This window comes from Xylaria bambusicola (assembly GCF_022495145.1).
Source record: "Xylaria bambusicola strain CBS 139988 unplaced genomic scaffold F5B22scaffold_16, whole genome shotgun sequence".
Lineage (NCBI taxonomy): Eukaryota > Fungi > Ascomycota > Sordariomycetes > Xylariales > Xylariaceae > Xylaria > Xylaria bambusicola.
This window is the reverse complement of record NW_025953569.1, coordinates 717,166-737,160: the sequence shown is the minus strand read 5'-3', so window position 1 is coordinate 737,160 and position 19,995 is coordinate 717,166. Positions and strand designations below refer to the sequence as shown.

The window sequence follows — 19,995 nt, the reverse complement described above, 5'->3', positions numbered from 1 at the left end:
TCTTGGTAGCGCTACAAGCTACATAGATGTACCATGGTACCCGGCACTTAGACTACAGCCAAGTAGCTCCTCGGGTTGCATCTCATATTCAACAGTTGATCTATCTCAAGTTGTCGACTGGCGGCCTCAAGTTTCAACGAATTCTGTGCTATAGAGTTTTCAAGCACCATGGAGATGGATCAGATCATCGAAGAGCCTTTCCCGGCTGCGTCCAAGCGTGAAACAGGCCAGATTGACGGCGTAGCTACTGAAGCCACTGCTTTATTCTTCGCCGATAGAATTCTCCTGACTCTGTGCCAAGAGGGCAGGCTTTCTCAATGGGCAAGTTTTCTAGTAACACCTTTTCAAGAATTCGTTTTGCTAACTAAATTCTCTAGATTCAAGTACCACTCTCTGCGCCGTCTCCAGCTGCCGTGGATATGGCGCTTGCGAATGAGAGCTTACTACCCATGTCTCATCTCACCCCCAAAACACTACTCGGGGGTGGTGGTGAAGAGCGCGAGTCTTTAGCTCAGTTATACGCTGTCCAGATAGCTAGCTACATTGTGAGGCGTGACTCTAATGAACGTCGCACTTTAGTAGTCGGGTTGGGCCTGCAGAAGCTCCGAGCTGATCGAGAGGCCTTCTTTGATGTGCTTGAACTCATCCAGAAGGTCTTATAACGATCATTTGAGCATGGGGGAAAACATCAAACCATAGGAATATATCGCTATTACCCAGCTACAACGACAGCGCTAGGAGCCATCGACCGTTTCGCCTCGTTCTTCACAAACTCCTCATTTTCCATCTTGAATCTCATCTGACACCCTGCTTTACATTAGAAATCTGGTCTTATACGGATGGTCAAAGTACTCCTCACAATCACCGCAAGATATCGGCTCGTATTTCGCCGGGTTCGATTCCGAGGTACATGAAGGAACGACCCCTTCGACGCAATTGAAGTTCAAGCCTATCATCTGTTAGTCATTAAGCAGCCTATTGGGAGAGCATTGAGGGCTCACCGAAGAAGAAGGGCATTGACACTCGTTCCTGGGTTGACTCATTGGTGACGCGATGGACGGTGGACTTGTAGATGTCGTTACAAAGGCGCATCATATAATCACCAATGTTTACGACGAGCGTCCCATCAATTGGCGGCGCCTGAAACCGTCAGCTTATGCTTAGTCTGGAGAATTACTAGCAGTCACCTTGATCCATTGGCCCTCGCGAGTCAATACTTGCAATCCGCCTATACTGTCCTGCCAGAGCAGTGTAAACAGTTGTAGGTCGGTGTGGCTACCTAGACCGACAAACTCTTGCTGAACTTCTTCCTGAGTCCTGGTGGGATAGTAATTGAATACGCCGCTGTGCACAGTACGCTTATTAGCAGGCCGCATGTTGACAGATACACTGCGGGATATGTACTCAGCTCCGGGGTATGTCACTTTCTCATCCCAATAGTCCTCCTCAAGGTCAAGCGACAGCGCAAACATTTGTACCAATCTTCTCGCCAGCCCAAGGCACCCACTCCAGTACGCTACCAAGTCCTTTTTGAAACCAGGCAGATGATTTGTGCCCTCCCATACGAAATCCTCCCCTCGAATCCACGGGCGGACCTCAGCAGGGATGTCTGATATGTCTTGAGGGTGGTCAGGATCAAGTTCAGGGGAGTAGCGGAAGGTGAACGATTCGCGCACATCGGCTGTCTCGCTGGGCGATATCTGGGCCCTTCGCCTGCCTAAGTAGCCGTTGAAATACTTGCTGTACTTATGCGACCTAATCTGGTCCTTTGTTTCTAGTGGCTGTCGCATGAAATTGACGACTTGTGATTTGCATTGCGCGATGATTTCAGGCGATATGCCGTGATTCTTGACATAGAAGAAGCCGTTATTGATGGCGGCGGCCTTGATGGCTGAACTGACTTTCTTGCGCTCTGATATTTCACTAGAAAACATAGGTTTGAGGTCGATGACCGGGATCTCGTCCGGTGTACAGTCCCGTGGTGGATAAGGAAGTACATCCCGGTATACCGGACCAAGCGCCGTGCGAAGCTCGAGTTTTGTGACCGACATTATGCGTGTCTATTCAAACAAGAATATCGGGTTCAAAGTGAAGAAGAATTCATGAAGGTTCGTAGCGTAACTCGGTTTCGGGTGTGGTTTGATGAAGTACATACATATATGCGAGAGATCCGAGTGGAGTCAAAGAGGTCAACTGGAGGCTGCATACCTGTGTAGCAAGGACCTCGCATGTCTGCTAACTTAGGAGGATATGTAATCTGAATTACCATTGGCCTCTGTCCTCTCTTGCCGAGTCGTCATTAGCCCACCTGAGCTGCTGTGAGCCCGATTACCTACGGCCTCCGACGGTCGCTCCCCTCAATTAGCTCAAACCAGAATCCGTTCACAATGCAGAATATCAACTGTTCCCTGGCCATGTTGCTTGAGCCTAGATCACGATAGATGCTACTGTGTTAGACTGTATGTATTCAACTCGGTGTCTTAGCAGGATGTACGCTTACAGGGCTACTGCTTATTATACCGGCAGTCAGCATATCACCCGCTAACTCGGCATTTAACAGATAGTTGAAAGAGAAAATAAGCAAAGTCTTAACAAAACCAGTACAGAAATATACTAGGTACTAGATAGATAATAAATAAGAGAGAAGAGGGGAGAAGGGGAAGAACACGATGCCACCCGTTTTCCCGCCCGTCCGGGCCTGTCTATTCGACATGGACGGTCTCCTGATCAACACAGAAGACATGTACACCAAATGCGCAAACATAGTACTAGAGAAATACGGCCGTCCACCGCTCCCATGGTCCATCAAGGCGCAGATGATGGGGATACCGGGCTCGAGCAACGGCGACACATTCCACAACTGGGCACAGCTGCCCATCTCACGAGGACAGTTCAAGCAAGAACAGAGCGAGCAACAGCGCCTCCATTTCCCCCAGTGCGAACCCCTGCCCGGCGTCGAGAAGCTCATGGCCGATCTGCAGACGGCGAAGAACGCCGACGGATACCCCGTGCAGATAGCCCTCGCGACGAGTAGCATGCGAGAGACCTACGAGCTGAAAATGAAAATGCCTGCTACGAAGGCCCTGATCGAGCGCATCCCTCCTGAGCACCGCGTGATCGGCGGCGGCGACGAGCGCGTGAAGCGGGGGAAGCCGGCGCCTGATGTCTTCCTACTTGCTTTACGGTGCATCAACGAGACGCTTCCGGAGGGTGTTCCCGAGATCACGCTGCGGGAATGTCTGGTCTTCGAAGACAGTGTAATCGGCGTCGAAGCCGGTCGGCGCGCGGGCATGAGGACGCTGTGGATCCCTCATCCGGGACTACTCGAGGAGTATATCGGCAGAGAAGCCGATGTGCTGGCCGGGCGGATCGGGATGGTTTCCGTTGGGGACGAGGAGCAGCTTGGTCAGCCCGGCGACGGGTGGGGAGAGCAGCTGCGTAGTCTGGAGGATTTTCCTTACGAGAGATATGGCATTGTTCCTCAAGGCATCTAGATTCTGGCCTTGGGAATGGCGTTACATGAGGCGATGAATAGATATATGCATGGAACTAGAAGATTTTCACACACCCCCAAACCCAATCTCCAACAAATGCACCCCCGAACCCCTACTTATCCTAAAATATAGCTAACACATTCGGTGGACTCGCCACGCCTCCGGGTACATTACACGGCTCACTGCTAACGAAGAACGACCAACGGCCCTCTTTCCGGCATTGCTCGGCGAGCTTCTCCAGATCGAACAGTTCGCCGATGGGGCAGCCCCAGCCAGCGAGGAGCACCTCGTGCAGATGGTACGACTCCTTCGAGGGCCAGCACTCGAAGGACGGCTGATCGCCCGCGACGGCGGCGAAGTGATCCCAGATCCACCTCAGCACATCCTCTGACTGCTCGACGCCGCCGAAGTGATGCGGGACGACGGCGCGGCAGGCGGCGAGTTCGTCTTCGGTCTTGGTGGCTAGGGATGCCATGAAGCCTGGGTAATCGAGTCAGCAAGGGGCAAAATGTCTAACTTTTTTTCTTTTCTTTTTTTCAATGGGAATATTATCACGTGCAAAGAGTGGCAGGCAGGTGAAGATATAGGGATTGCATGAAGAGGTAAATGAAATATACTTACCAGAGCGAATAAACAAGATATCGCCAAACTTGAGTTCCGTGCCCTGTGCCTTCAAGCACGTCTGCAGATCCTCAAGCGGGATAGAATCACATGCGAAAGAATCGTAGTCCTTGAGCTTCGAGTGTTTCCGTCCTTCATCTGATGTCCGCCAGCCATGGTAATCTATCAAGACACCACGGCCCACGATACCTTGCTCGGCCCAGGCTATATATCATCAGTATTAGCACCTTCCATTCTCCTTTTGTTTTCCAACTCCGTATGCATATATACATTGTGATCCAAGCACATATCATGATATCCATTTGAGATATACACCAATTCAAACCTCAAACATCCTAGCTATTTGTCACAAACCCCTTGAGAGCTTCGTTGAACAAAGGGGTAAGAAGACAGATAGACAGAAAGTAGACTGAGACAAAACATACCCTGGATCCCCAAAACCGTACTCCTCTCCCCAGTCTTATCATCAACAGCATGGATATCCTCCTGGCACACACCATTATAAAAGAGCTTGGCGTCCTGGTATCCGAAGTGGCGCAGGCCGTCCCACTGCGTCGAGACCTGCGTGTTGAACGTCCAGACGTCGTCGTTGACTGTCCGCGGGGCCTTGGCGAAGAGTTCCCTGTGCAGCGCGGCGCGCTGGAAGAAGGTCTTGCCGTGTGTCTGGGCGTCTAGGGGCCAGTTTAGAGAGATTCTGTGGAATCGATTAGCATCATTATAGTCATCCACTTTTTTTATCCTCGTATACGTAGACATAGAAGATCGGATAGAAGGTGCGTGTATTTGGAGTAGCGAGTTGCAGAGCAAGTATTATAGGATAATAAGACAAAATGAATGAACAGGAAAAATGAACAAATCATTTATAAAACAAAGTTCCACCTACCTCTTCCCAGACTTGATCTCCCCCTTAGCCGCAGCCGCAACCCTCTCATCCGTAAGCCGGTTCAGAAACCCAAGCTCGTCTTGATCGCCATACAAGCCCCACGCAGCCCGGCGCGGATCTCCCTCGCGAAGAGGAAGGGCGTCGAAATCCGGCACGCCGTTGGCGTTGAGCTTGAAGCCGGGGACTGGGGGCGCCATTTCGATCTTGACAGTACGTATTATGTCATAAATTCGAACGTATCCGATCCGAATCTGCTTTTCCACGCAAGAAAGCCCAGGAGCATTCACTCTGGTCTGTCGATGTGAGTGAGTTTCAATCACCAGTAATGACTAGCTCGAATCGAATTAAATAGTCAATACGGCGTTATATTATCTTAAACCCCATAAAAAATAACAGTACCCTCGGAATCAAACAAATAATGGCGTGAATAAGACACGTATTATTCCTCAACATGTATTTCTCAAATTCAATATCCCACACAAGACAGGATAAAACCAGCGAAGCAGAAGCGGCTATCTACTTCCACGCCTACCTGTCTATATACACCGATCAATCCCCGTCCCACGGAATTTCCAAACACCGAGACTATCAGACAAATGACACCCTTCGAAACATGCTTTCCCGCGAAGAGTAGCGCGGACCCCCACATGGAATTAGTGGAGGAGGAGTAAATGAGGAGAAGCCAGCACCACGGCGCGGAGGCGATATGAGCAGGTGTTCAATGGTTCATCTTATATCCACCTCGCGGTCGCGGGATAGCAGCTAGCGACGGCAAGTAGACAGCAATGAATATCCGTGGAGTCTTTCAACTATATACCAAACTCCAGTCCACGGAGATGGAATTACATAGAACGATACAACATTTACTTACCTTTTCTTCACCTCCTATATTCATTCATACCAGCAATTCCACTAAAACCGCATAATCCAACAAAAGGAAAAAGAACCGGGGAAAAAAAAAACAAAGTCAAATAGTTACTCGTTATCATCTATCTATCTATCCAGACCGCATAACACACACACACACACACACACACAGACTTTGCACAACTCATCACAATGATCGTGGGTGTACTTGAACAAGATTAGCAAAGCCAGCCAGCAGGAGGGATGTACGATATATATGCCTTGGCCTCAAATATCTATTTCCCTCTCTGCTTCGATTTCAAGAAACCAAAAGAAACAAAAAAAAAAAAAAAAAAAAAAAAAAAAAAAAAAAAAAATAAATAATAAAAAAAAAAAAAAAAAAAAAAAAAAAAAAAAAAAAAAAAAAAAAAAAAAACATCCTTATAGTTAATCGCTGCGCGCGTCTCTTCCCAGTCCAAACACGCCACATATCATATCGAAAGCCCATAGCGAGAAGACTCGACGTCGGCAAGGGAGAATAGAACGGTCGAAAAATTTATTAGTCTCGGCCGGTCATAACACATCAATAGCCGAGGGACTTGTCCCAGTCTAAACGGATAACTTGTGTCGAAGATGCAACGGAAAGTGATGGTTGTATTTAGGTAAGTAACCTTCCATTTTCGCAAGCCTCCTTCCTTGACTCCTTCATTCATATTCATCTGTTTGGGGGGAAAGCTCCACATGGAGTCTTTAGACAAATTACCAAGCCAGTTGGTAAAACGGTCACCCTTGCCAAGAAGCTCTAGGATAAGTAGATCACAGGCACAGTGAATGGTATTAACTGAATCATCTAATTCGTCATCATCCCGCTACCGTACACTAGCTAGCATACAAACACGGTGCTTTTATGTTCGCTTACGATCCCTGGATACATGTCAAAACTGAGCAAAGATAGAAGAAAGCAAGAAGGAAAGGGAAAGATCATGCCGGTGGAGACGCAGGATACTTACATGCTAAGTCTGCGAGAAAGTGAATGCAGCTTTGTGTCATTTTCGGCTTCTCGAGAAGCCCGCTCCAGAGCCTGTTGACGTTCCTCCTCTTGGGTCTTGACGACCTCTTCATGGCTTGGCGGCAGCCTCTCGTTCTGTATGTCCACTTTCCTGGCATCTTCGAAGCTTGTTATGGCGTTCTTAATTCCCTCTGCGCCAAGCATCAATGTACCTGCCGGTAGTCGCCCACCGGTGACTGTCTTAAGCTCAGTAACCCTTTCGGATTCTTCACGAAGGACATTGAAGACTCGTGACATGCGCCCGATCGCCAGGATCTTATTCTTGACAGCACGTTTTCTAGCCTCCAAGGACGCATCAGCTGCTGGGCTGGCAAGCGGGGGAGAATGAGGGCCGGTGGTAGTCGAAGGTGTGTCTGGTTGACGCAATTCCTCTTCAGAGCAGGTGCTAAGGATAGCAATAAGCATGTCGGTAATCTTCTCTCCCACAAAAGGCAGAGACCATGTAAAGACATCCATGAAATTGGGCAGCCAGTAAGGGTGCGGTGTGCAATTAAACTGTCGAATGTTCATCACGTTGTTCTCATACTTCAGCACAGCAGCCTTATTGTTGTATACATCGAGATAGTTGGGAGCAGAGAAGATGGTCATGACGCTGGGAAATCCCGTAGTTCTTGTTTTGCGATACATTCGGTACCCGGCGTCTTGGGCCTCGTGCGCTCGGATAATAGACAGAAGATTATTCTTTTCCAAGAAGTTGCAAGCGGCGTGGTATGAGAAGAAGTAGGAGCAGCCTCGTACGTGGTTATGCATGAAAAATTCATTCGTTTTCTCCTGACCGAAATCTTCCAGAGGGTCAGCCCAGAGAATGTCACACATTAAACCTTGGGTAGGTGGTTCACGGAACCGGTCGATCTACAGAAGGATTAGTATATAGTTAGCCAGGGCCCATCGACACTCAACTAGAGCTGGGCTGTATTAAGGGGGCGACTGACGTTGCGCAAGTCGTCGAGAGTATGTAATTCCGGGCTAAGTCCTCCATGAATGCACAAGAACTGTTTGTTCATAACAGCAGCAAGGGGGAGGCTGCAGAAGGACTCCATGCAGGCCTCGTAGATGGCCTCAGAATACTTGTGCTTGCATTCGAGCTTGAATGTGAAGTAATCGGTCAAGTGGCGACATTCGTGGTTTCCACGCAACAGCCAGAGTGTTGTGGGATAGTGTATCTTTAGAGACCATAGATATAGGACACATTCGATACTGAAGTAGCCTCGGTCGACGTAGTCACCCAAGAACAGATATCTTGTTTCGGCGGGGTCGCCACCAACTTCAAAGAGCTTCATGAGATCGTAGTATTGGCCGTGTACATCACCACATACTGTGATAGGAGCATCCATCTCGAGGAGATTGGGTTCTTTCCGCAGAAGCTCAGTGCCCGTTTTAATGATCCACAAAGCTTGTTCGTCGGTCAGTCGGCCCTCGCGGTAGAAGTGCTGCTTCAGGAAGGTAATATTTGGTTTGGCATGAGTGTCGTCCTCGAAGAACTGTTCGTCGGTAGGCTTGAACATGGCAGGGGCTTGGACATCTGGAAAGGAACAATAGTCAGATTAACACGGGCCATAGTCAATTTCAATTCAATCATTCGCAGCTTCGTGGTGAACACTACTCGATACACAGAACAGAGAGAGAGAGCGGGAGCTGTGACGGCGGGGTAGACAGGGCGGGCGGGTGGACGATTGAACGGAGCTGAGATGAGAGTAGATATCTAGGTAGAGACGAGTAGGGATAGGGTACCTTTGCAGACTCGCTCAGTGGTGTTAACGTCAGAGCCATCCTCCATGGTATGGATGGTGAAGTCGATCTCGGGCAGCGGCTTCTTCTGGCGGATTGCGCGAATCGCATTGTCGACCTGGGCATTGCGCTGGGGTTGGTTATGGAACTGCTGCTGCTGCTGCTGCTGCTGTTGTTGCTGCTGGTGGTGCTCGTCGTCGTGGGTGACGGGAACTTGGTCGTCTCCGGCGTCCATGTTGGGCGGTGGGCGATTGCGGGCAGCGCCGTGGGTGGACGGGGGACTAAGTTTCTGTCGCTCGCGCGATAGGTAACCTTAAGGCTGCTGGTTACGTGCTGTTGCTGAAGACGAAGGCGATGATTCTGGAAGAGGACCTAAATGAATGAATGCAATGTTTTAGATTAACTATGCCCACGTGGGTTCTATTCCAGAAAAAGGGCGGAACAAGAAGATACCACCAGTATTATGTTAGGTAAGGTGGGAAGTAAGTACTGTAGGGGTAGGCAATAGGCAATGAGGTAGGTAGGCAATAAGGCAGTAGACAGCAGACAGCAGACAGTAGGTAGACAGTTAGGCGGTAGGTAGGCTGTCGGTCTGGTGGCGGAAGAGGGAAGGCAGGTAGGCTAGGTAGAAGCGGGAGGGGGAGCGAGGGGGAGCGAGGGGAGGACTCCAATCTGCAATCTGCAATCTGCGGCCGCACCTTTCAGCTTGACATAACCTGTAACTTAGGTCTTACTTAGGCATCTTTACTTACAGAGAGGTTCAAGCAGGCTGGGGAAATTCAGGTACTGCATCAGGCTGTGGGTATCGACATAGGGGCTGTTAGAGCAGATTGAATAGGTTGGATACCTAGGGCTACAAAGCGGGCAAAGAGTGAGTTCATATAAAGTATAGAATACCTAACGCGGGGTTATGAATCAGAGGGACATGCGATGAAAATAGCTTCGATCGGGTGGTACACTGTACTCCTGTCCCAGCTCGGTAAATGCCCCCATAGCTATTAGTGTGTATCTAGCGTGTATCTAGCGCTGATCTAAGGCTAAAGCAAAGTCCAGATCGGGCAATTTCAAGGCTGATTATCACAATACATTTTATTTACTTGCAATGACTTCTTCTCACGCTCAAAGGTTCTAGTTGTCTCGGAATTGCCAGGTGCTTGGGGCGATCGTAAAAGAATCTTCCATGTAGTGATCTTATCCCAAGTATCTCTCATAGGGATGTAAGAGATTCGTAATACACGTCATATTATCTAAGGTATCATCTGTGGTACCTAGCTCACTGAGGGGTAGAAAGCCCCCCCTAGCCCAGCTTGGTAAAGACAAGACAAGACATCTTGACCTTGCTTTTACGACGTAGTAGATGACCCTGATCAAATTAATAGGCACAAGGCTGGACTTCCCAGAGACTGAAGCTCCTGCTGCCTGGGGCTGCGATGTAACCAGGTAGGACTCGTTGTACTAACAGAGGGAGGCGAATAACGGTGCAAAAGCATGTTTCTAGATCTAGATCTTGATACCTAAGGAATTGCCCTATGCCGCACAATATCCTCCATCGATGAGAATGTCGATACCGGTGGCATAAGAAGACGCATCCGACGCCAGGAATAAGTATGCACCCTTGAGCTCCACAGCGTTTCCCTCTCGACTAGATAATCATGTCAGAAAATACGAATACTTGAACATCACGAAAGAACGTATTTGGTCTGAACTCACCCCATCGGGATCCTGTCTCTGTTGACCTTCTTCGTCTCCTCGGACATGAATCCAGTCATCTCGGTCTCGATGTAACCAGGGCTCACAGAGTTGGCGCGCGCGAACCCCGTCCACTCGACAGCGAAGGACTTGCCTAGCACAACCTCAATCAGCACATATCATTCACGGAAGAGGGTAAGATACGTACAGACGTGGATAACCGCAGCCTTGGAAGCATTGTACACGGCCTGCGCATTGGGCACATTCGCGATATGGCCGCTCATGCTCGCGGTGCAGATGAAGCTGCCAGAGAGATAGTTCTCCAACGGGCCGCCGTCGAGCGTCGTGCGCTCCGCCGCCTGTCGCCGCCAGTGCAACGCTGCTGCCTTGGCGCAGTAACAGGTGCCCTCGATATTAACCTTGAGCACGTTATGCATCGTCTCCAGCGAGCCGTCGACGAACGGCCCCTCCTCCCACGCGATGCCCGAGTTCGCCACGAACACGTCCAGTCGGCCGTTGAAGTCGCTCACGATCTCGTCTACGGATGCCTTCACGGATTCGTAGGCGTTGATGTTGACTTGGTATGCCTTGCCTGCGTGCGTTTGCTTTAGTAGAGTAGAGTAGAGTAGAGTAGAGTAGGTAAAGAAAAAGTTACGGATGGGGGTAAGACGTGTGGTGTACATGGTTTGAGTGGCTGTTTAAGAGGATGGTGGAAAGTCAAATGTTGCTCACATTTCACGCCGTACCGCTCCTCGATAGCGGCCGCCTCGTCCAACGCCTTCTTGTTCGAATTATACCAGATCGCAATGTTCGCACCCGCTTCGGCGAGCGCCTGAGCTATCGCTAGACCGATGCCCGCTCCAGCTCCGGAGACGATCGCCGTCCGGCCCTTGAGCGAGAAGAGGGGCATCACAAGGTCTCCCTTGGGAGCCGGCATGTTGCTGTGGGGGAATTTCCCGGTGTTCATGTCCGCCGCCATCGTGAATGCTCTATGAGTACTTGTACTCTGTATGATTAGAAGTCTATGAGAAATAGAAGCGAATTGAAAAATAGAAAAGTGTGTCGTTGGTAAAGAGAACTAAAGAAGCATGTAGAGCCCTAGACGGATATTATAGCATTTCTCGATCAAACTTTGTTCATATAGGGTTCTGGTAAGCCTACGTCTGTCCGTCCACGCACCTTCTTCGTTGAAGGGGAGAAAAGCAGAAAGACCAATCAATACCTATACGAATTGCTACGATTGCGGAATCTGCAATGCAACGAGCCGGAAGGAATGACGTTTATGTGCAGAGGGCCTGTCCGGGGTTGTCAGGTTCAGATGAGACATACGCCGGTAGCGACATGCAGACTTACTTAGCTGAGGTAATAAGATGGCGGCGAGCGCGTGAGGAAAAGGTCGATACTGACGCCTTCCTACTGCACTCGACAGTCTTCGAATGCAAGGTGTATATACGACACTCATAACTTAGGTAAGTAGCTACATAGACCGTAACAGTATTAGTCAGGTCTATCAGTAATGTAGATTCAAGGTGTGATATTGCTTTAAAACGTATAGGTATCTTAATTGGCTGATATTGATACAGGCCAAAATACCGATCGTTCGCGCTTCATGTGTATCTTGCCTACCCAAGTGTGACTTAGTAGAGGGCGGAAATCGCCGATTGGAGGGGTTGAGAGACGAACGCGAGGGGAAGAAGCGATGTCTCGGCGAACATTCATCCGTAGACACATAGACACACCTATCCCGTTTGCTTGCGCGCTGGGCATGTGGAGGTATTCATTCTGTGACATGCGGCCCAATCTAAAATTTCTCCAGAGTAGTTCAAAGTTGTGATAGTTTAATCTTACTCTAAGTGATTAACGACAGGCGATGAGAGTCCAACGAGACTTTCATAGTATTATCTTCAGTCCTCGTGTAAATCAGATGCTTGGCACCATTCTCATCAAGTCTACCCCCTCAAGCACTCACATATACAGCATGAGATAGGGGCTTTAACTGCTCACCCGGGACGCCAATAACTAAAGAAACCGAACTTCATAGCTGTAACAGCTCATTCCCCTATGACTTGCCTAGAAACTTCCCTCTTAGTAAGATTTGTATTCCTCCATGCTGAAATCCAATCGTCGTAATTGACTAGGTGAGTAAACCTGATTAGCTAGGTGACCACGCACACAATAAGACAGGCGAAAACACTTACTATAACCACCACACATTCTTCTCTGGCCTATAAAAGCTTCTCTGCCATGCAGAACTCGCCAATTGTTGAAAACTACATATAAAGTATATGAGCATTGAGATAATACCAAGTTCCGATGTGCGCACTCACTCAGGACTTTACCAGGCTCGAGCTGGAACCGATAGACGAGCTCCTCCCGGTTCAATATCTCATTCCATTTCGCCGCTGCCTTATACCATTCCGCCGTGCCATCCCTAAGCGGGTTCACCGCTCGGTCGCCTTTATTCCACCTGATACGACGCACCATGTTATGGTGCGAGTCGCATTCTAGCACCGGATACAGCTTGTCCGGAGTTATAGCGATTCCCTCGTCGCCGCTCGCATGGAAGGGGAGCCCGAAACTAGCTAGGACTTTGAACGCCTCTGGGTTCTCTTTTCGAAGAATCTGAGCAGCGTGGAAACCGTCAAGAAGCAGGGACTGTCCGCCCAGGTTTACTCCTGAGCTTCCTTGGGAGCTTGTGTCCGTATGCGAGAGAAGGTGAAAAGATTGAAGCCCACAGGGGTCAGAAAAGTAAGTAGTATCCGTGCTATCGGAAATGGAGATTAGACAACCGTCCCACGTAGTAAGAGTCTAGGTGAGAGATTGTAGGTAACACAAATAAAGGGGTGGTAAATCTATGAAGAAAGAGGAACAGAAAACCCATAGGACTTACTGTAAAGGTAGTGCTTCGTTGGTATAAGCAGTATCGGCATGCTCTAGACCTGGTTCAAACTCGTAGAAGCCGCCGTAGTGCGTTACGCGGATGAACGCAATCATCTCGAGCAGCTTCTTGGTCATGTCAGCCGATTCGGTCGGCACCCCCGTCACAAACGCAAGTCCTTTCCGTTTCTACATTGGCAGTGAGCAAAGTAGTTGGAAGCCGAGACGTGATCAATATGCTGTACATACAATCATATCTGTCACCCGTCCAACGGCTCGTGTCTTATCTTTTAGGAATTCTCCGTACTCTATATTGGATTCGGACGGCCCTCCAGCCCCGAAATACTCAGGGCTAGTGAATATGGTTGGTCAGGGTCCTGGCGAGGGTGGAAGAGTAGTACGGAGGTAGCTACTCACGGGACATCTTCAGGCGCCGGCCGCTCTCCTTTGATATATATCTCTAGAAAATCCCAGGAGTAAAAGCTTGTGTGTGATTCGTGAGACCCTGTGTTGCGTTAGCACGGCTACCATAACAAGAGATGTACCCCGTAACCTACACTGAATCTCAAGGCCAGCTTCGTTGGCCGTCACTTTGGACGGTTTGATGTCTTCAGGTAACTGGTCAACTTAGCGTAGAGTTCGCTACTGGATCATAGAAATGGTACATAGCTCACCTCGAAGATGTCGAAATTACGTTGCCTAGTGGCTTGGTGAACGCAGCTACTACAGCGGCAGTTATCCCTTGAGAGTATGAGTGATACTAATTACACTGCAAGGGCTAAGCTAGATGGGACATACCGGAGCCAGATATAAGGACTAGTAATCGTTAGCAACGCCTCCTTGTAGTGTATCAATTGAGCGATTTTCAATCGTCTCTACTCACACAGTCTTCTCATTTATAGATGTGAAGACGAGACCATTACGCACTCGCCGTACTGACGACCATAGGTCCTTGGAAGCTTGGGATGTTGATGCTGGTACTGAGTATCTTCTTAAGGGCCGGCTATACGGAAACAGATACAAATTAGATGGATAGTTCATATCAAAGTGAGGAGGAAACGGGGATTGACATGGGCTTACTGAAGAGTACGTATGGGCAATGGTAGGCATACTCTGGGCAATTTCATCGGTAGTCTCATTTTGCAAATTTCATACAGCCGCAGGTGAGATGAGTCGATTACAGACCTCACAAGATGAATTTTACGAATAGATACGGAGGATGAGAAGTGAGTAGAAGACCTTTAGGATGTGACAAAGACGAGGAAGTGAGCAAATAAACTACGCTACTGCTGGTGGCTGTTAGTAGTTAGGATAGGCGGCCTCCGCATTTCCGCTTCCCCGCATATGAGACGTTTCACTTAGTTTAACTGTTTTTGATTTGTGCAATATAGCGCCGACAGCTATCTATCTTTGAGAGGCGATAATGTCGGGCTGGGCTCTTCTAGATATTCGACGGCAAATGTGCTCGTCTGCATGATGGCCAATCTCGGAAGCGCCCTACTCGCATAATAATTGCTCTTCGCGCTGTCACCATCCCGCGACGTTACCCATGTTCTTCCATCCCCTCGTCTTCTATCAGTTCCTGCTGATATCATTCCCACTAGAGAAACACAGGTGTTAGTGTCTATCGTTATGATAAGCAAAGCCTTGACCAATCCCTTGTGAGGGGTTGTGGTATTCGAGAGAGCGTGACTAGACAGGTGAAATCCTGGAATACGTACTGGCATTGTGTACATTCTCCAAAGAGAGTTCGTCCGTTTTTCGTGATCGCCCCCTGATGTCTAATCCGCTACTCGATCCTATTTTAAGGCCGGGTTTTAGATGCCGCGAGTTTTTAAGAACGAAGACGCGCAAGTTGGGGATGGACGCGGCCATGATGATGGATGCTGGTTCGACTACATTCCATATCGTGAGATCCGCGCTAGAATCTTCAAGGGAGGGGTCAGTATCGCCATCAGGATCCTGGAAGCTCAACAGCTGAAATATCTACGTACAAGTGAAATCATCATCTCTTATCTGCTCGGTGTAGGTAGCCTTCACTATTGTGACCACGCCCGACCTAACGGGGTCAGCAGGCAGCCTTTGAGACAGCATGAAATATTCTCACAGGATACCGAGGCTCATAGCCAGACTTGCGCCCAGTTTCTCAACACGTCGCAGCTATTGAACTCAGTTAACGACTGAGAAAAGGGAACAGCGGTTTTTTGGGTCTGTACCTGTATCCGTGACAAAACTCGCCAAGGGAGCACTACTAATGCGAAGTCGATGAAGGAGGTATATGCTATCGTACTGCTATTAGCTCAAATGTCTTCCGTCTTGTCTAGTCCAGTCCCAACGAACCTGCTTCGAAGATGAAATATCCAAGGCTCACGGCATCACCTGTGCACGTGCCAGGGATAGAAGGATCGAAAATCTTCTCATATGGAATGCACGACACGAAAGGAAAAATGACTGCCGGCATCGCCACGGCCGCCAGCGTGATTATTGAAAACCAGACAAATCGTTTCTCGTAGTAATTCACCAACTGAAGCAATGTAGTTGCAAAGCTAATTCGTGCGGATGTGGTCGAGAGACGTATAAGGGCCGATAGAATTTGCAGGTACATGACGATAGTGCGGATATTCAGCGGGTTGTCGTCAATTATATCTGCAAAGTGGTTGCCATATCCTAAGGAAACGGTTTTCTGGAACAGGCCTACGTTTGCTAGGAGGAATATCTTGTATATGACATCAGCGACGAGCGTGCAGAGATGTGAGTTGAAGTTTACTTACCACCGCAGCGACCAGGATATAGTCGTCGTACCATAATTTCCCACGGTATTTCCACTTGATGTAAAACCTCACGTTGGCGGTTATTAGTGCCATTGCCGTGATAACCCAGACAACACCTTGTATGCGCGGAGCCATGCTATCGGTGCCCGCCATGGTTATAAGCGCGCTCGGTCATCGCAACCAAACGGATGGCGTGTAGACTATAAGTAGAGTCCGTTTAAAGGTTCTGTAGGAGATGAGGACTCATTGGTTTCCATGAAATATTATCAACACTGTTCGTTAAGGGATGTGGAAGTGGGCATTAAAATATTCGTTAAGTTCAGTCGATAGATACCTTTCACCTAGAATATAGTCAGCAACGGATCTTATGGGAAGCATTATACTCACACACCGGTTTACGATACTGATTGCCTAAGATAATTCCAACGTAGGCAGAATGCATGTAGTTTAATATGTATAGTAGTGTTGTATAATTTTCTGGCAAAAAGGTATGGGGGTTCCGTAAGTTGATATTTGACGGATGCTCTCCCCAGACAGATCCTAGGCAGTGGGTACGTGTTATTGATTCAGGGCCCTGTCCTAGAGCGTAATTCTACTTAAGTGATATGTCGACACATCGGGGTTAAGGTCCCTTAGCAAGACACATACCCTGTCCGGATTCACCGTCCGTGCTCCAGGCAAAGTTTGGTACGTCGGGATAAACGCGAACTGTAACAGCACTAGCAGGGTAAAGTATGCACTTTACGTTAGCCCACTCAGCTCAGTAGGTTGTGATATGGCTACAGTAGATTGGATAATATCAGGGGTTGCTAATAGAGACCAACAATGTACCTATTACGGAAATGATCAGTGTGTTCAGAAAGGGTGACTTGAACGAGATTAATGCCATTCTGTAAAAAGCTCAGGATTGAATCTGTGTTGTGAGGGTGCTCGCTGAGCCTTGATCTTATCATCCCTCACGTATCTCTATAACGTAGAATCGTAGAATACAAACTAGCATACTGATTAGTTACTTCCATATCATATTTTATTCTCTTCATTGTAATAGGACGTCATGATCAGCAACACGTTATTATGCGTACAAATGCATTTCCAGTACCCTGAACCTCGACGATCCCAACGCTAGACCATCTTATATGTTTTGTTATGGCTTAGGATAATGCTTTTTCTTCTATTTCCTTGTGATTAATGGTCAAATGACTTATCTCACTTACATCATCAAAACATCTTATGATTCAAAGCATATGCCTGCCCTCCGGCATTATCATTTAGCGCTACAATAATACCCAATAATCATCGCCCACGAATCAGAGAAGGGCAAAGATACGCAAATGAAAACTATTCGCATCGCAATTGGCCTTCAATTACTCCGCAGTAAGAGGCATGCCGACTAACTATCTAAGTTGTATGTATCTTAACAAGGCTTGAAACATAACCCTCATACACTACGCAACAACCCCTAACGGTAGGTCGTATCGTACACTAGTATTGGTAACATGCTAATTGGGTAATACTATTACATTAAACAGATAACCGAGCGCGGGTACGAGGGTATAATGCATTACATGTGCACTCATCACAGTATCCAGCACGCCAAGACGTCAAAGCGCAGCTCAGCTGTGGATGCTTATAACCCGAGCTACCGAAGCTTAGACACTTTAGTTATTTCGTGGTGACGTTGCCTCGGGACGAATCACGACCATGGTACCCAATAATCACTTTAACTGGTTCATCTACTTTCCCTACCAAACCAACAGTCACTAATGGTCTGCCTAGGTACTTAGGCAAGCCAATACTGGGTGAAGAAAGAGAAACATAAACAACTAGCAGAACAGGTCATTATGTTGCGCGTTTAATATCGTCAGATCCCTCATATAGCAATGATCTCGAAACTACAGCTGAAAAAATTGAATGCACGCTGTCTCGTGTCTGGTGAATGCATCGTCCGTGCAATGTCAATGCTTTATGTAACGTATCGATTTTCATACCTGATGGGAAACCATTAGTAGTATTTCGCCGTCAGTAGCACCGTGATTGGCCAAGAGCAATGATGTGCCTTGGAAATCTGGTGGTTCCCATCCTGAATAACTGCTTCCAATCAAGATTTTGTTATTAATAGAAGAATACATGGATGCCTTACCTAATAAGTACTGCGACGTGCATTCTTTCTAAATGATCTGCTGATTCGAGTACACCATCAAGACTGAACATGATCTGAAGCAATGTTAGGAACTCAGCACGAGGTGTTCTGTTCCCGATACCTATGGTAGCAGCCGGGGCTCCGTTTTGCCGCCGCATCGTATTGAGCAAAACGGAACCAAGGTTTGAGGTTTCCGATTACATAAGACGCGCACCTATGGGGTCCGGGTCCCGTAAACCTCATCAGCAAGTCTGCCGTGGCCCGTGACGCGCCCGGCCACCGAACACAAATCACCATCTTACAGAGCATCAAAAGAAGCCTATTTGTAAGCATGCTACGATGGACGAGGACCTCCGTCGCCTGCCTGGATTCGCCTGGTACACGAAGCAGCCCATCTGCGACAACACATTAGATAATGCACAGCTGGAGACACGATGCCCGCTCGACAATGGTCGACACTCTGACGCGTCCGTTCCGTTGCGATATTCCGCCGGCAAGCTCGACCAGCTCCCGGCGGAACTCCTCATCCATATTCTTCACCAAATCGACATTCCTTCGCTGACTAGATTCCGTCGCGTCAACCGACGAGCGATGGAGCTTGTCGATAGTCTCCCTTACTACAATGTCCTCGTCAAGCATTTCCCCAACATCATCCGTGCCATTGTCAGCATCCAGGCAGACTCCTTTGACTGTGGTACACTATATAGGACCCTCAGCACAAAGAAATGTTCAACATGCAAGCGTTTTGGCGATTATCTTTACCTTGTCGACTGCCGCAGGGTCTGTTACTTTTGCTATACCCGGCAGCCGGAATTCTTCCCACTTACAACTCAACAAGCATCGGCTTTTTTCACATCGAATCTGAAGAAGCAGCGCAAGGCTGCCACTAGCCGCCAAATCTTGCATGCGGCGAAACCTCCAAGCGTCCTAAGCCTACCCGGGCGGTACTGTACCGCCTGGGGGAGTGATGGAGGCAATCTGGCGCGGAAGCGGATTCGACTCTACGATCGTCGGTCAGTCGTCCACAGTCTAGCAGAGATCGATCTTCCAACGTTGGACAAAACTACCAGGGAACCTCGGCGATTCATGGCAATCATTACTGCGCCATATCTTCTTGATAGTGGGCGGCGTGTCGACTGGGGCTACTTCTGCTCTGGCTGCAAGGAGAAAACGAGGCATTTCAGGATCAAGTACACAAAAGCCGACCTTCTGGAACACTTTGCGAGGTATGGGCGTGTGGAAGAGATGCCGAGAATTCCCGGCAGGTTCACGCACGCCACTCCGATATGACAAGCCAATTCAAGTTCTCTACCCAACAATAGAAAGAAATAGAAATACTTTCGATATGTCCCTTTATCTACATCAGGCGCCCGTTTAGATTCTTTCGCTAGCCCCGACATAATACTTCAACGCATTAGCACTACTTGAATTCCTCTGTCTTCCTACAACCGCAGGTGTACTTGCGGTAGGTTTGGATGCACATGGTGGTTGAGATAGAGTGTCTTGTCGTGTCGTGATCCTGCAGCGTAATGCGACGGCGTCCGTGAGGAATGGGTCTGCGTTACAACTTGGAGGTCAGAACATACATATCTCCAGAGCAGAAGCAAATAAGTCTAAATTACCGTGGTGTGTTGCAGAAAACGCCAGAGCACGAGGCAGAAGAAGGTGACGAGGGCTAGTGTATAGAGCTTGGAACTGTATCCAAGGGCTATGATTCTCCTGCTCATGACTCGGAATCTTCTGGCCTTTTATGTACAAACTTAGCCCCCCAAAGGCACGTAGATATACTCGTCCTTGTTGGCTGTAGATATGTGTTTTCTCATTAGGCGCCCTGCCGTGGCTTAAGCGCCCCTAAGTGAGTGATTGTTGGTGGTGTA

At 48.5% G+C, this 19,995-nt stretch overlaps 9 protein-coding genes across 9 annotated transcripts; 3 read left to right on the top strand and 6 right to left on the bottom strand.

Annotated features, from left to right (window-relative positions):
• Positions 1-168: 168 nt before the first annotated feature.
• F5B22DRAFT_645839 (uncharacterized protein) lies at positions 169-662 on the top strand (the record flags this gene model as incomplete). The annotated part of the gene is made up of 2 exons (XM_047978649.1): positions 169-333; positions 378-662. The coding sequence occupies 2 exons, from the start codon at positions 169-171 to the stop codon at positions 660-662; spliced, it is 450 nt and encodes a 149-aa protein (XP_047831762.1).
• Positions 612-2,051, bottom strand: F5B22DRAFT_654866 (uncharacterized protein; the record flags this gene model as incomplete). Its single annotated transcript, XM_047979846.1, has 5 exons — positions 612-807; positions 860-949; positions 1,002-1,140; positions 1,188-1,344; positions 1,405-2,051. 5 exons carry the CDS (start codon positions 2,049-2,051, stop codon positions 713-715), a joined length of 1,128 nt encoding a protein of 375 aa, XP_047831761.1. The 3' UTR covers positions 612-712.
• Positions 2,052-2,254: 203 nt separating this feature from the next.
• Positions 2,255-4,107, top strand: F5B22DRAFT_113575 (HAD-like domain-containing protein). The gene is made up of 2 exons (XM_047968797.1): positions 2,255-2,459; positions 2,561-4,107. Exon 2 carries the CDS (start codon positions 2,670-2,672, stop codon positions 3,492-3,494), a length of 825 nt encoding a protein of 274 aa, XP_047831760.1. The 5' UTR covers positions 2,255-2,459; positions 2,561-2,669; the 3' UTR covers positions 3,495-4,107.
• Positions 3,555-5,329, bottom strand: F5B22DRAFT_113614 (uncharacterized protein). The gene is made up of 4 exons (XM_047968798.1): positions 4,999-5,329; positions 4,541-4,809; positions 4,116-4,319; positions 3,555-3,974 (listed from the first exon to the last, which is right to left on the bottom strand). Exons 1-4 carry the CDS (start codon positions 5,193-5,195, stop codon positions 3,616-3,618), a joined length of 1,029 nt encoding a protein of 342 aa, XP_047831759.1. The 5' UTR covers positions 5,196-5,329; the 3' UTR covers positions 3,555-3,615.
• Positions 5,330-6,668: 1,339 nt separating this feature from the next.
• F5B22DRAFT_113475 (serine/threonine-protein phosphatase 2B catalytic subunit) lies at positions 6,669-9,442 on the bottom strand. Its single transcript, XM_047968796.1, has 5 exons — positions 9,394-9,442; positions 8,645-9,013; positions 7,846-8,435; positions 6,855-7,765; positions 6,669-6,768 (listed from the first exon to the last, which is right to left on the bottom strand). Exons 2-5 carry the CDS (start codon positions 8,874-8,876, stop codon positions 6,750-6,752), a joined length of 1,752 nt encoding a protein of 583 aa, XP_047831758.1. The 5' UTR covers positions 8,877-9,013; positions 9,394-9,442; the 3' UTR covers positions 6,669-6,749.
• A 573-nt stretch (positions 9,443-10,015) lies between these two features.
• Positions 10,016-11,973, bottom strand: F5B22DRAFT_112849 (sorbitol utilization protein SOU2). Its single transcript, XM_047968791.1, has 6 exons — positions 11,684-11,973; positions 11,553-11,625; positions 11,063-11,460; positions 10,539-10,922; positions 10,352-10,484; positions 10,016-10,283 (listed from the first exon to the last, which is right to left on the bottom strand). The coding sequence occupies exons 3-6, from the start codon at positions 11,307-11,309 to the stop codon at positions 10,169-10,171; spliced, it is 879 nt and encodes a 292-aa protein (XP_047831757.1). The 5' UTR covers positions 11,310-11,460; positions 11,553-11,625; positions 11,684-11,973; the 3' UTR covers positions 10,016-10,168.
• A 408-nt stretch (positions 11,974-12,381) lies between these two features.
• On the bottom strand, positions 12,382-14,248 carry F5B22DRAFT_645833 (trimethyllysine dioxygenase; the record flags this gene model as incomplete). The annotated part of the gene is made up of 10 exons (XM_047978648.1): positions 12,382-12,464; positions 12,529-12,600; positions 12,658-13,094; positions 13,221-13,396; positions 13,457-13,559; positions 13,625-13,712; positions 13,765-13,825; positions 13,882-13,948; positions 14,006-14,023; positions 14,091-14,248. 10 exons carry the CDS (start codon positions 14,246-14,248, stop codon positions 12,382-12,384), a joined length of 1,263 nt encoding a protein of 420 aa, XP_047831756.1.
• A 359-nt stretch (positions 14,249-14,607) lies between these two features.
• F5B22DRAFT_645832 (uncharacterized protein) lies at positions 14,608-16,131 on the bottom strand (the record flags this gene model as incomplete). Its single annotated transcript, XM_047978647.1, has 7 exons — positions 14,608-14,807; positions 14,929-15,135; positions 15,202-15,266; positions 15,315-15,367; positions 15,424-15,488; positions 15,548-15,923; positions 15,979-16,131. The coding sequence occupies 7 exons, from the start codon at positions 16,129-16,131 to the stop codon at positions 14,608-14,610; spliced, it is 1,119 nt and encodes a 372-aa protein (XP_047831755.1).
• Positions 16,132-18,367: 2,236 nt separating this feature from the next.
• On the top strand, positions 18,368-19,957 carry F5B22DRAFT_113154 (uncharacterized protein). Its single transcript, XM_047968795.1, has one exon. The coding sequence runs from the start codon at positions 18,458-18,460 to the stop codon at positions 19,406-19,408; it is 951 nt and encodes a 316-aa protein (XP_047831754.1). The 5' UTR covers positions 18,368-18,457; the 3' UTR covers positions 19,409-19,957.
• Positions 19,958-19,995: the final 38 nt, after the last annotated feature.

Excerpts from the sequence above, each read along its gene's own strand:
- F5B22DRAFT_113575 (XM_047968797.1), top strand. The coding sequence starts at position 2,670 with ATGCCACCCGTTTTCCCGCCCGTCCGGGCCTGTCTATTCGACATGGAC.
- F5B22DRAFT_113614 (XM_047968798.1), bottom strand. The coding sequence starts at position 5,195 with ATGGCGCCCCCAGTCCCCGGCTTCAAGCTCAACGCCAACGGCGTGCCG. Across the intron at positions 4,320-4,540 it reads TACGGTTTTGGGGATCCAGG|CCTGGGCCGAGCAAGGTATC; the intron begins GTATGTTTTGTC and ends GATGATATATAG. Across the intron at positions 3,975-4,115 it reads TATCTTGTTTATTCGCTCTG|GCTTCATGGCATCCCTAGCC; the intron begins GTAAGTATATTT and ends TCGATTACCCAG.
- F5B22DRAFT_113475 (XM_047968796.1), bottom strand. The coding sequence starts at position 8,876 with ATGGACGCCGGAGACGACCAAGTTCCCGTCACCCACGACGACGAGCAC. Across the intron at positions 8,436-8,644 it reads CACTGAGCGAGTCTGCAAAG|ATGTCCAAGCCCCTGCCATG; the intron begins GTACCCTATCCC and ends GTTCCTTTCCAG. Across the intron at positions 7,766-7,845 it reads CTCTCGACGACTTGCGCAAC|ATCGACCGGTTCCGTGAACC; the intron begins GTCAGTCGCCCC and ends ATCCTTCTGTAG.
- F5B22DRAFT_112849 (XM_047968791.1), bottom strand. The coding sequence starts at position 11,309 with ATGGCGGCGGACATGAACACCGGGAAATTCCCCCACAGCAACATGCCG. Across the intron at positions 10,923-11,062 it reads GGAGCGGTACGGCGTGAAAT|GCAAGGCATACCAAGTCAAC; the intron begins GTGAGCAACATT and ends AAACGCACGCAG. Across the intron at positions 10,284-10,351 it reads AGAGACAGGATCCCGATGGG|TCGAGAGGGAAACGCTGTGG; the intron begins GTGAGTTCAGAC and ends ATGATTATCTAG.
- F5B22DRAFT_113154 (XM_047968795.1), top strand. The coding sequence starts at position 18,458 with ATGGACGAGGACCTCCGTCGCCTGCCTGGATTCGCCTGGTACACGAAG.